This window comes from Saimiri boliviensis, chromosome 21 (assembly GCF_048565385.1).
Source record: "Saimiri boliviensis isolate mSaiBol1 chromosome 21, mSaiBol1.pri, whole genome shotgun sequence".
NCBI classification, from domain to species: domain Eukaryota; kingdom Metazoa; phylum Chordata; class Mammalia; order Primates; family Cebidae; genus Saimiri; species Saimiri boliviensis.
Window position 1 is genome coordinate 2613815 of NC_133469.1, and position 12825 is coordinate 2626639.

Sequence of the window (12825 nt, forward strand, 5' to 3'; positions counted from 1 at the left end):
AAAACCCATTGAACTATGCACTTAAGGATGAATTTATTTTACACAATTTATACCTCCAGAAAGCTAGGATCAAAATTTTTAGACATAAAAATGGACAAAGGACATAAACAATTGTTGACAGAGGAAGTACAGGAAACTTTCAAACGCAAAAGATATGCCACCTCCATAGAAATCAAGGACATGTAAATCAAAACACAATGAAAAGCTGTGCTTTCGCCCACCAAATCAGCCAGGGCGTTTAAATGGCTGTGTTCAATGCTGGCAAGAAGCACCCCTGTGAACTTCTGGCATAAGAATAAATTAACACTTTTCTGAAGTGCATTGTAGCATTACATAATGTAAACTTTAAAAATGTTTGAACTCTTTGACTCAAGGGTTAACAAAACATCACTGAGCCATTAAAAATTAATTTCAAAGGTTTCTTTAATGACATGAAAAATGCTCCTGATATAATATTCTGTGAGAAAACAGAATGTAATTTATACCCCATGTGGTCTCCACTATGTTAAGCATGTATGTGTGTGTGTAAATGCATGCACAAAAGAAATTCCGGAAGAAAATATATCAAAATATTAATAGTAGCTATCTCTGGCTACTACAATTATGGTAGTTCATTGTGGTTTCCTTTATGGTCCAGTTTCCATGGCTTTTATAATCAGCATGAATAAACACAATTTTCTTAAAAAAAAAAAACAAAACTCAGCAAGGTGATTTTGCTAAAAATCACATGAATATCCATCCTTAACCAAAGTCACAAAGATAACAGCTGATTATTTTGCTCCTGAAAGTGTCGCAGAAGCTCCTTTCATTGCCTCAGGCAGCAAGCAGCTATCCCTCTGGATTCTGACGCTGGGAAACAAGTATCATTCTCAGTCCATCTTTCCCATCCTATGGATCCAGGGAAAGCTGTCACAGCATGTGACTTCACGCATGGAGAGGGCAGAAGAAACACACAGATCTGTCACACTGTTCCCAAAGAGCCTCTAACTAGCGTCAGAAGAGGCGGCAAAGAGTGACGGGGCAGAGGGTGTGATCCCATCGGTCACAGGGACCCATGGGAATTCATGGTCTTTTTGCCCAGATCCTGGACCCGGAGCCCCTTCCCTGACGGGAAGTCTGGATATCTTTGAAGAACACCCTGCAATATAGCCATCGGTACACGCTGAGTCAGCTTCCCCAGAAAACTGCTGCTTGGTCATGGGCTTTCATGGTGGCAGAAATGGAGACAGTCTGTTGGTTTCAAAACATGGACTTCCTATCGCTAAAGCTTACTGCTCGGCCAAGGACCCAACCTGTCGGCAGCAGAGGCCAGCACTGAGCAGTCAGCCCAGACCCTTTCTCTGGGTGGACTTTGCAGGCAGCTGGTAAAGAATATGCTGGATCCCTGCCATCGTGGAGGGGGGCAAGAGTAAAATTCAAAATTTGTGGGGATTTGTGTACATATACATCCCAGATTCAAATTGGGCTTCCTTGTCTGAAATGCTTCTGCCATTACTGTCATCTGTGGAGCCCTGGGATGCTGTATCCATCACCAAGACATCCCATGCAATGCAGCCTTTGTCCAAGGAGCTCATTTGTTGGTGAAGTTGTGACAATAGTCTCAGACCCACAAAATTCAACTGTCTTACCGCATAGCCCAGATCATCCAGCACAGGTGACATCATAGAATGGTTGTATACTTTGCTGATGACTCAATTACAGTGTCGGCTAAGAGAAAGTATCCTGTGGAGTTAGGGTGCTATGTTTCAGGATGCAATACGTGCCTTCATCTAGCTGTGGTAGCCAATAAAGAGAACACAGAAGACTGAGGTCCCCAAGGAAAGCCGGGTAACTCACCCGGTGAACAATGCTGCCCAGCAAAGATGCTGACAGAGAAAGGGAGGCATAGAACAGGCAGTAGAGGAAGGGCGTTACAATTATCAACACAGATCTCATGACCGGCTACAATTACGTGAGTTTAAGCAGCTCAACTGTATGTGGTTTCTGTTTTCCTGTTCCCCCCACTGCCTTATACAAAAAGCACGGATTAAAAGCATTTTAGATTCTGGGTACGGGCATAACAGGATTGACATCTCCCTGGAATAATATGGCAGCTGGCAGGACTTTGAACAGCTCCTCTTTGGAGAATACAAGGTTTTCATCCCTAAAAGGATGCAGAGGCTTGGATGGGTTGACAGCACTGGATATTCCTCATCTGTTCGTCTATATCCACTGTCTGCTCTTATCTCCTCTGCATGACACCCAGGTGGGCTCCCCTTTAACTGGACTCTCATGCTCCTGGCTTTTGGCTGGTTTGGGCCAGCCTGAGGCACCAGCAGGAAACTGGAAGGTGAGAGGAGAAAGAAGGTGAACTATTTATTCCCCCGGTTCTTGCCCTGCTGGGCAGCAGCTTGGCAATGGTTGCGTTCTTCTCCCTAAGACCTCATCTCCTGAGGGCAACCCTGTCCTCCTGCATTTCAGTAACTGCTCCCTCTCGTGCCCCTTCAGGCCTAGGAGGGACCATGGCTTCCCCCCGCTTGTATCCCTGAGATGCTTCCTCAACTGACCTTACTTGAACCTGCCTTCACATGGGTAAAAGATCCTTTAAAAAACTCACATCAGTCACTCTTCTTAGTGTGCCATCTGCTTTCTGCCTGGACTCTGACCAATGTATGCCCAAATTAAGAAGACCTCCATCAGGATACAGAATGATTCCGTCACCCCCAAGACATCCTTGTGTTTCTCCTTTGGAGTCACAACCTCCCTTAACCCATATCCCTGTTAACCACTGACATTTTCTCCATCTCTGCTGTTTTGCCTTTTCCAAAATGTCATATGAATAGAAGAGATCCTAAACATGTGGGTTACCAAGGTTTCAGTAATAACTGAAAATACGTCCCAGAGTTTTGCTTCTACACTTTATATGATTTAGGCTAAACGGCTTGTTTTTTCTGTTTGCATAGTTTCTGCCAGGCTACTAACGTTACCAGCGTGAATGGGAAGATTCTCAACGGGAGCTGTTTGTGAGTGAAGACCTGCTCACATGATAGATTGGCGATGTATGGTGTCCGGTGAACATGCAAGTCACAAGTTACAGCACTCATTTATTTCAGCATTCCAGCTCCTCCTTAAACCTCATCATATTTAAACACAGGTTTTATTTTTAACAGATCTATTTTATATGAAAAGCTAGGCAACGTTGAAAAGCATAGCATGTTAGTCAAAGGGTCAAGTTAGCAGTTCAATTAAAGTCTACTCTTTTATTAAGAAAATGTTACACACATGCACACCCCACATGCATACACACACGGAAAACAGCTTTTAAAGTCTAAAACATTATTTGGATCCAGATTTTTATGTCTCGTTACCAAGTTGTTAGGGTTTTACATTTAAGACCCAGATATTGCACATTTTTAAAATATCAAGCTCAAAAATATATCTGTTTTTTTGTACTGTCCATTCTTAAATTGGATGGTAAGAATAGGCACTCTCAAATCATTTTGTTGGGCATGAAATTTTAGATTTTATTTTACTTCCTTCTTTATTCTTTCTTGGTATTATTTGCCTTTAGAAAAAAACCTCATAGCATATATTTTAATTGTACTTCTTAAGTTAAAATCCAGTAAGCATAACTTTTTCTCTTGCTTTACAGTTAGATGAGTTTAAGACATGCATTGATTCATGCAGATTCCTACACTCAGGAGACAGAACAGTCCCCTCGCCCCACACCTGTGGAGACGCACCTTCCTTTGCCTCTGACCCTGGCAAATCAATGACCCTTTTCTCCACCCTTACTGTTTTGCCTTTTCCGGAATCTCTTGCAAATAGAATTCTACTGTAGCAACCTTGAGACTGGTTTCTTTGACTTAGCATGATGTCTTTGATGAGATTCATCCATGTTATGCATATCAACACAGCTTATTCCTTTTTATTGATGAGAAATATTTTACTGCATAGCTTTACAATTTGTTTATTAATTCATGCACTGAGTTGCATTTGAGTTATTCCAGTTTGAGGTGATTATGAACAGAGCTACTGGGAATATTTGTGCACGGGTTTTTAAATCAACTCTTAATTTTTTTAAATAGAAAACATGACATTTAATAAAAGATAAATAAAAGAGTCTATCTCAATAAAAGATAGACTCATCCTGGTAAATCAGCAAAATATGAAACCTAAATCTAGAAGATGAACGAATGTTTTTTGTGGTCCTCTCAGGGCCAAAGTAGATTTGCTCGCTTCTGGTAATACCAGGTGTTCTGACTCCACCACTTTCTCCCTGTGGCTTGAAAGGGAGGCAAAAGAAAGAGAAACACAGGGCTACCCAGTGGGCCAGGGCAACCCCAGTACCACTCACTGCCCAGCTCTATTCCCCTCCTCAAATTTAGTGTTCTTAGTCCAGTATTTCACGGTAGAATTGAGCAGATTCTCCCTTCTAAGGAGATGACATTATTAGTCATAAGTCCTTAACAATCACCATCTAAACTCAAGAAATAGGTTAGAAACAAACAGCTCTCACAGTATGAGGAACCTCAATGTCCTCTGTAAAAATATAAAACAACATAAAAAAGGCAACTGGATGGACCATTGTAGACAGAACATTGTACCCAAACACCCATGTACAGTAGAAATTTAGATGGATGGAACAGAATAAAAAAAATACAAATTGGACCAAATTACTGATAAGTTAATATATGGCAAAACAGATACTAAAAACAATGGAGGTAAGAACATATTATTTAACAAATAATGGTAGGATAATAGATTATCTATTTGGATTTTTTTTTAAATTTGGATACCTGCGTTATATTAGGATAAAGTGTTTTGTTTTGTTTTAAACAGTAAGAAACACAAGCAGAGTCAGATTTTTTATCAAGCCTGGGTAAGAATGATGAATTTACAGATCTTAAGCAATAAAAGACATTTAGAGGAAGATTCATGTATTTGATTGTGTTAAAATATAAACTTCAAAACAGTGAGGTATCATATAATGAAAGGGAAATAACAGACTAAGAAAAATAGCTGCATTACTTATGACAGAAAAGGGTTACCTTTTGATAATTATCTAATTATTTTAAAATATTAAACAAAAAGTGATAAAATTAACTTAACCATTAGGGGGCCACTAATCAATTACAACACGAAGAGAAGGGGAGACCCAGTCAGTGCTCAGGTACCTGGAAAGGTCCAGCCTCAGACACTCCCAGAAACAGAAATTAAAACAATCACAAGGCACTACTTTACACCTCCTAAGTTATCAATATTTTAAAACGGCGTTAATATTCAATGCTGGGAAGAATACGAAAGTAGAACACTCACACAGCGTTGACGGCAATGTGAATCACTACTCTTTCGAGAGAACAATTTGGCAGTCCTAATAAAAACCAACAAGAGTGAGAGGTGAAGTCAGAAAGATGTCGGAATCGTGGGTCCCAGGCTTCACTAACCCTCACAGCAAGTTCAACTAGCGAACGTTCACCGATAAGAACGCCTTGGTGGAAACACCCCAAACTGGAAATAGGCCTGAATCACCTGTGTGGTTCATGGAAGAAAATAAAAACCACATGAACAGGGTGGAAGAAATGGTCCTGTTTTAACCGCATTCCCCCGAGTCTTTCCCAGACATACAAAAGCTAAGGAAATTCATCCCTACTAGGCCTGCCTCAGACTATGATAAGCATAAAATTTCTATGCCATCCTCGTGGTGACAACAAAACAAAAATCTATCGTTGATGCACAAAACAAAAATAGAAAGCATACCATGACAGAAAACCACCAAACCACAAAGGAAGGGAGAAAAGGGCCTGCGAAACCACCAGAAAACAATTAAGAAAATGGCAGTCGTAAGTCCGCCCCTATCAATAATCACTAAGTATATAAATGGATTAAATTCTCCAATAAAAAGACGCAGAGTGACTGCATGGATTTTAAAAAGACTGACCCAACTCGATGCTGCCCACGATCTGCCTCACTTTTAAGGACATACACAGACTGAAAGCAAAGGGATAAAAAAAGATATTCCATGCAAATGGAAACAGAAAAGAAAGGATACTTATACTTACATCAGACAAAATAGACTTTCAGTCAAAAACTGTAAAAAGAAACAAGGGACATTACATAATGATAAAGAAATCAATTCATGGAGATGATTTAACAATTATAAATGTATATGCATCTAACATTGGAGCACCTAAATATGTAAAGCAGATATTAAAGGACCTGACGGTAGGAACAGATTGCAATATAATAATAGTAGGGGATTTCAATATCCCACGTTCAATAATAGACAGATCATCTGCACAGAAAATTAATAAGGAAACACTGGACTTCAACAACACTTTAGGCCACGGGGATCTAATAAATACACAGAACATTCTATCGCACAGCAACGGAACACACATTCACCTCAAGCGCACATGGAACTTTCTCCAGATAGATCAGACAGTAAGCCACAAGACAAGTCTTGGCACATTTGAGAAGACTAAAATCATGTCAAGTACCCTTTCTAACCACAATGATATAAAAGTAGAAATCAATAACGGGGAATTTTGAAAAAAAAATCACAAATATATGGAAATTAAACAATATGCTCCTGAACACCCAATAGACAACAAATAACAATAAACAATATAGAAATGAAGAAATTTAAAATATCTTGAGACAAATGAAAGTAGAAGCAAAATATACTAAAATATGTGGGATGCAACAAACACAATTCTAAGAGGAAAGTTTACACCAATAAACGTCCACACCAAAAAAAAAAAAGATTCCAAATAAACAATCCAAACTTATGCCTCAGGGAAACAGAAAAAAAGAGCTCACTAAGCCAGTGTCAGCAGAAGGAAAGAAAGAAAGATCAAAGCAGAAATAAGATAAATAGAGACTAGGAAAACAAAAGATCAGCAAAGCTAAGGGTTTGCTTTTTGAAAAGATAAACAAAATAAACAAATCTTTAGCTAGACTAAGAAAAAAGTAAGAGGAGATATTATAACTGATACCACAGAAATACAAAGGATCATATGAGACTATTATGAACAATTATACGCCAAAAAATTGAATAACCTAGAATAAATGAATAAATTTCTAGACATATACAACCTTCCAAGTCGGAATCGCGAAGAAATGGAAAATGTTTTTTAATTGCCAACTTGGCTCCAGGCACACCGGCTTCTGCCAGGCCCCAGAATACACCGCGTCGGGCAGTCCCTGCAGCCAGGGGCCTGCTCCTGGGAGGCCCCTCCGACAGTTCTTCCTGTGGCTGCTCCTACTGCCTCTCACCTTTGCATAGAGGTCTTTAGACTTTGTAAGTTTAGAACACATGTGAAAATTTTAAGGAAAAACGCTATGAGAATAGAAATAAGATATTTAAGTCTTAAAGTGGAAGGGAAAAAAAGAGTGATTAAAAAACTCAAAAAAAAAAAAAAAAAAAAAAACTCAAAAAACCAGTGGCTGATGCCTGTAATCCCAGCACTTTGGGAAGCTGAGGCAGGCAGATCACCTGAGGTCAGGAGCTTGAGACAGCCTGGCCAACGTGGCGAAACTCCATCTCTACTGAAAATAAGAAAATTCGCTGGGCATGGCAGTGCACGCCTGTAGTCCCAGCTACCGGGGAGGCTGAGGCAGGAGAAAACTGCTTGAACACAGGAGGCAGAGGCTGCGTTGAGCTGAGATCACATCACTCTACTCCAGCTGGGTGACACAGTGAAACCCTGTCTCAAAAAAAAAAAAAAATTTTTTTTAAAAAAGGAAAGAAGAGAAAACTGAGCCGATATCAAACAAGAAAGATGAGGAATGAAGAAAAACAGAAGAGCAGAAGAAATGATAGTACAAAGTAGGAGATGGGGGAAGAATCCAAACATATGCATCACAATAAATGAAAACAGACTAAACTTGACAGTTAAAAAAGCAAAGATGTTAATTTTGGGATTTTAAGAGATATAGATACATGCTATTTAATAAGAAATACCTAAAATATCACAACAAAAGAGTAAAAAATTGGAAAAAGATATACCTGAAAAATACTAATTAAAATAAAACTTACAATTCAATAGCAGATAAGACAGACCACAAAAAGGCATTCATAGGGATAAAAGGGTTATGATAGAATAGTAAAGGGAAGAGTTGACCAGGAAGATACGACAAATCTGTACTTCCAGATCTGCGTATCAGGAGAATTGTATGTAATACAGAATTCATGATATCAGCACTGGAGTGTTCACTCTGCTATGGTTTTCTGTAACCCATTTCACCGGGAATTTTGGGTGAATGCCAAAAAGACTCAGATACCCTACATCCCTGGCTAGAACACGCTATGAGAACACCCCAGCTCTGGTCACCCCCAACCCCCAAAACATGCATTCTATGCACCCAATATATTCTTCATAAATGTCATCACTCTGGCAAGCCTCTCTAGCTTGGGATGATTTGTTATTATTTCTTCTTTTTATGAGACAGATTCTCGCTCTGTTGCCCAGGCTGGACGGTAGTGGTGCAATCTCAGCTCACCGCAACCTTCACCTCCTGGGTTCAAGCAATCCTCCTGCCTCGGCCTACTGGGCAGCTGGGATCACAGGCGCTCACCACCATGCCTGGCTAATTTTTGTATTTTTAGTAGAGATGTGGTTTTACCATGTTGGCCAGACTGACCTCAAACTCCTGACCTCAGGTGATCCACCCACCTTGGCCTCCCAAAATACTGGGATTACAGGCATGAGCCACTGTGCCTGGCCTTATTTCTTCATTTTTAGCACCTACCACCATGTCTGATAGAGAAAGGCACTCAACAAATGTTAGCTGAATGACACTGTAAGCATCTATTACAATGATAATTCTGAAGACTATGAAACCAATATGAAAAATGTCTATAATATGCATTTCTATCTTAAAAAACACAACATAAAACTGTAATGCACTGTGACTGCAAATATGCAGAGATTACTATGTATGTGAATACAAAAACAGAAGAGAATGTGGAACAATGGAAATGGTAAATTTGTTAAGTAAGGTGGATGGTGACTAGCTGCTTTTAATTTTTATTATTGTGCCACTGCACTCCAGCCTAGGTGACAGAGTGAGACTATTATTTGCATAATTTTGAAAATGAGGTAAGAAGAAATGGCTGCATACATTTTAGCAATCCAAGAAAGTGATTCCTGAAAGACGTCACCATGTGTAGACTGAACAAAGGAGCTGTTTCCTGAGCCACAGTATTAGTACATGGTGATTCTCTCTGGACATACAGGGAGCTGGCAAGGAAAGTAGGGTGCTGCAGGGAGTGGACCAGCTGCTGCAGTTCCATGCATTTTCCATCCCCTTCTCTCATGCTCTCCTTTCTAGGGAACCCCCCACAGCACCCATCAATTACCCAGAGTTTGACAGGACAATCTTTCCATTAGCTTCTGCTCTATTTCTCCCAAGAAAGGTTCTCCGTCTTATCCGAACAGAAGACCAGGTAAAGAGAATATTCCTAACACAGACTGAGGTCTACATATACCATTTTAAACAGAAAAGAACAGGGATCCTTGGAGAAATGGCTCACGCCAGGTCCCAGGCAAGAGACATACAAGAGGAGCCTGGAACATCTGTCATACCAGAAAGCAAGAAAGCTGTCCAAGACCATTGGGTCACATCAACAGGATGTCAGAGCTGATGCAAAAATGCTCCCCACTGGCCAAGATGGAACGAACGAGATATCAGTATAATAGCTGTCATGAATTGAGACATAAATATGTTTAAAGTCATGGGTTCATAATAATTATTAAGAAAAAAATAATTAAGAAAAAAAACTCACTCATTGCTCACTTATGGAGGATGCTAGGGAACCAGCTCACTATTTTGGAAAGTAGGAAATGCAGGGAAAGAATCAAGGATGTCCTGCCCCCGCTTTTTTTTCTTTGGGACAGAGTCTCGCTCTGTCACCTAGGCTGGAGTGCAGTGGCACAATCTTGGCTCACGGCAACCTCCACCTCCCGGGTTCAAGCAATTCTCTGCCTCAGCCTCCTGAGTAGCTGGGATTACAGGCACCCACTGCCCTGCCAGACTGATTTTTGTATTTTTAGTAGAGACAGGGTTTCGTCATCTTGGCCAGGCTGATCGTGAACTCCTGACCTCGTGATCCACCTGCCTCGGCCACCCAAAGTGCTGGGATGACAGGCATGAGCCACCGCACCCGGTCACCTGTCCTGCCTTTCTTATACTAACTGTCTTGTTACCACCTAGTTGGAGAGGGGAAGTCATTACTATAGAAGTCCTTCAACTAATAAGAGAAGAAGAAACGATAGGCATAGAATATCATCATTTTATAATCTCTAGTGAATCAATGGATCTAGGTATGATCAACAACTGTTAAGACCATGAAAAGAGAGACAGTCAATACATATTTGCCACCACCTATGAAGTATTTTGCCCACCCCCCCCACCAAAAAAAAAAGGAACGTGGGTCTGTACATCTGTATCTAACCATCAATTTAGGGTTGGGAGTTAGGTTGGGAGACAGGCACACAGGTTAAATGTCACTGCAGGTTACAAGCAGTCAAATCCAGGTTGTAAGAAAGCCCCCGTAACAAACAATCCAAATTACTTCTAGAATTAAGACATGGGGAGAGGGCTAGGGTTCAAAAAAGAATCGTGATAAATCAATTGTAACTGCAGACCTCATTTGGATCCTGATTTAAATACATTTAAATTATAAAATAAAACATGGGGCAAGCTGTTAGATTTGAACCTTGACTGGATATTTATTAATATGACTGATAACTCTGTTAGATGTGAAAACTGTATTTTCACCTTGCTTCTAAAAAGAGTTCTTATCTTTTAGAGAGAGAGGGAAATACAGTGTCTGGTATTTGTTTCAGAAATATCTGGGGTTGAAGAAAATGAGCAGGAATACAAGTGAAATGATTGGCCAAGATCTGACCCTTGTTGAAGCTGGGTAGTGGGTACATTTGTGGATACACAATATTATTCTCTTTACCTCTGTATATGTTTTAAATTTTCAATATTAAAAAGTCTAAAACATTAATAAAAAAATAAACAAAGCAGTTCCTTATTCTCATGGTTGACGTCTGGGGAAAAAAAAATGTCAAGGAAACAATGAGACTCTTACCTTTTCATTAACTGGATAAAAATTCTTCTTGGTAACTGGTATACAAAGGTGTCGAGGACAATCTTTAGGTAATTAAAAGACACGTAGCCACTTTTACAGGGGTCCCCTGCACTGAGGGCCTTTTCAATCTTTTCATAGGACTTCGAAAGCTGCAATAAATTAAAATTAGAGCGTGGCATTCGTAAAAATCAACTTCATGGAGCTATTCGACATTTTATATTTACCAAAAATCTCTTCACGTTTTTCTCTCCAAAAACTGATCAAAAAGGTTACTATGGCATGTACTGAACTTCAAATGTTTAATTGATGAGCTCACTACAAAACAGCATTCACAGTCACAGCTACTCAAGTGGTAAGGCAGACAAATTTCCCAGGGAAAAGCAGCACATAGAACAGCTCCGCCTCACATTTCAGAGCTAAAAATACTTGGTGGATCTGCCAGTTTGATACATCTTCCTTAATACACTTTCAAGCCTTTCCCTACTGTGAGCCCGCGCTATGCTTCTCCAGATTACGACAAGCAAATCAAACAAAAAAGCTGGTAATATTTTATTAAAAATAGAAGTAGCTTTTTTCCTTTTTATAGTAAGGAAAATTATTGATGTAAGGACTGCATAAACAGAATATACATTGGACATTTCTTTCATCATGTTTTTCTTTTTTTTTAATGAGGAATTATAAAGAAGCTGGGTAAATGAGCTTTGCTTAGGGGACCCCGAAAACGCAGTTAACCACTGATTTTTACATGACTCGTAAAAATACTGTGAAGATGGGTTTTATTTCCAAAAGTTTTCCTACTGTTTATTATTGAGTAATAACAATATTCTCCAATATTTTCAATTATCCCACTTTGTCTGAGTTTAATTTTTTCCTGCTAACTGGGATCAGAAGATAAACAAAATTACCACCAACTTGGTGTAAAACGTCACTTTCTAAAAAATCTGCTGGAACACGGAAGCACATGTACAAGAACCTTGATCCACTAAAGGAATAAGAAACAGAATCACGAAATTTCCCTGTTTTCATTGTTACTGTTTATATATAAAGTAGAAGACTTTTTTAACGCAAGCAATTCAGCAAAGTATAAAAAAGGAAATGAAAACACGTGGCAGACCCCCCTTCATACACCGTCACACTCTGGGTGGAAAAGCAAAGGGGCACCCATTTTCCACCTTCATTTGGGTAGTCTGTATAAATGTTTCCTTGCTCTGAAATCTAAATGAGATCCCTGGTGTTATTCTCTCTCATAACAGCCTGGTCTTTCTCATCAGACCACTAAAAAAAAAAAAAAAAAAAAAAATGCCTTCCTGACTTCTTACTTGTTTACGGACTCCCTGATATAAGGTAAAGTGATCGCTATATAAGCAGAGATTGTATTTGTTTTCTTCACAGATAATTACCTAGGATGAAGCACAATGTTGGCACGTGGTAGGCACTCGGTAAATATTTATTAAAAGTGGATATATTTTTATTTAAAATGTTCTAAACAAAAGTTATAAAAGACAAAAAGCTGTTCAACACATTAGTAACAAATGAAATACACAAAAGTTATAGCTGAGATAGCATTTCATCTGCATCAAACTGGCAGAAACGTAAAAGCGTAGCAGTATCAAGTCCCAGGGGCACGTGAAATGGCAGCAGTGCCCACGTGCTTCTGGTGGGAGTGTAAATCAACATGGTGATAAGCAACAGGGTGCCACCCATTGAGCCTGAAGGGCATGCTCTACAACCCAGCTCACAGC

General features: G+C 39.6%; 1 protein-coding gene across 8 annotated transcripts in view; it reads right to left on the reverse strand.

Moving 5' to 3' along the window:
• EFCAB6 (EF-hand calcium binding domain 6) overlaps positions 1-12825 on the reverse strand; it is a 274102-nt gene that overhangs the window by 158887 nt on the left and 102390 nt on the right. For all 8 annotated transcript variants that reach the window (XR_012515451.1, XM_074390943.1, XM_074390946.1 and 5 more), the window contains one exon: positions 11084-11232. Coding sequence is in view for 7 of the 8 variants with exons in the window: in XM_074390943.1 (XP_074247044.1) it covers positions 11084-11232 (149 nt within the window). In the remaining variant the exon portion in view is untranslated. The remainder of the gene's footprint in view (positions 1-11083; positions 11233-12825) is intronic.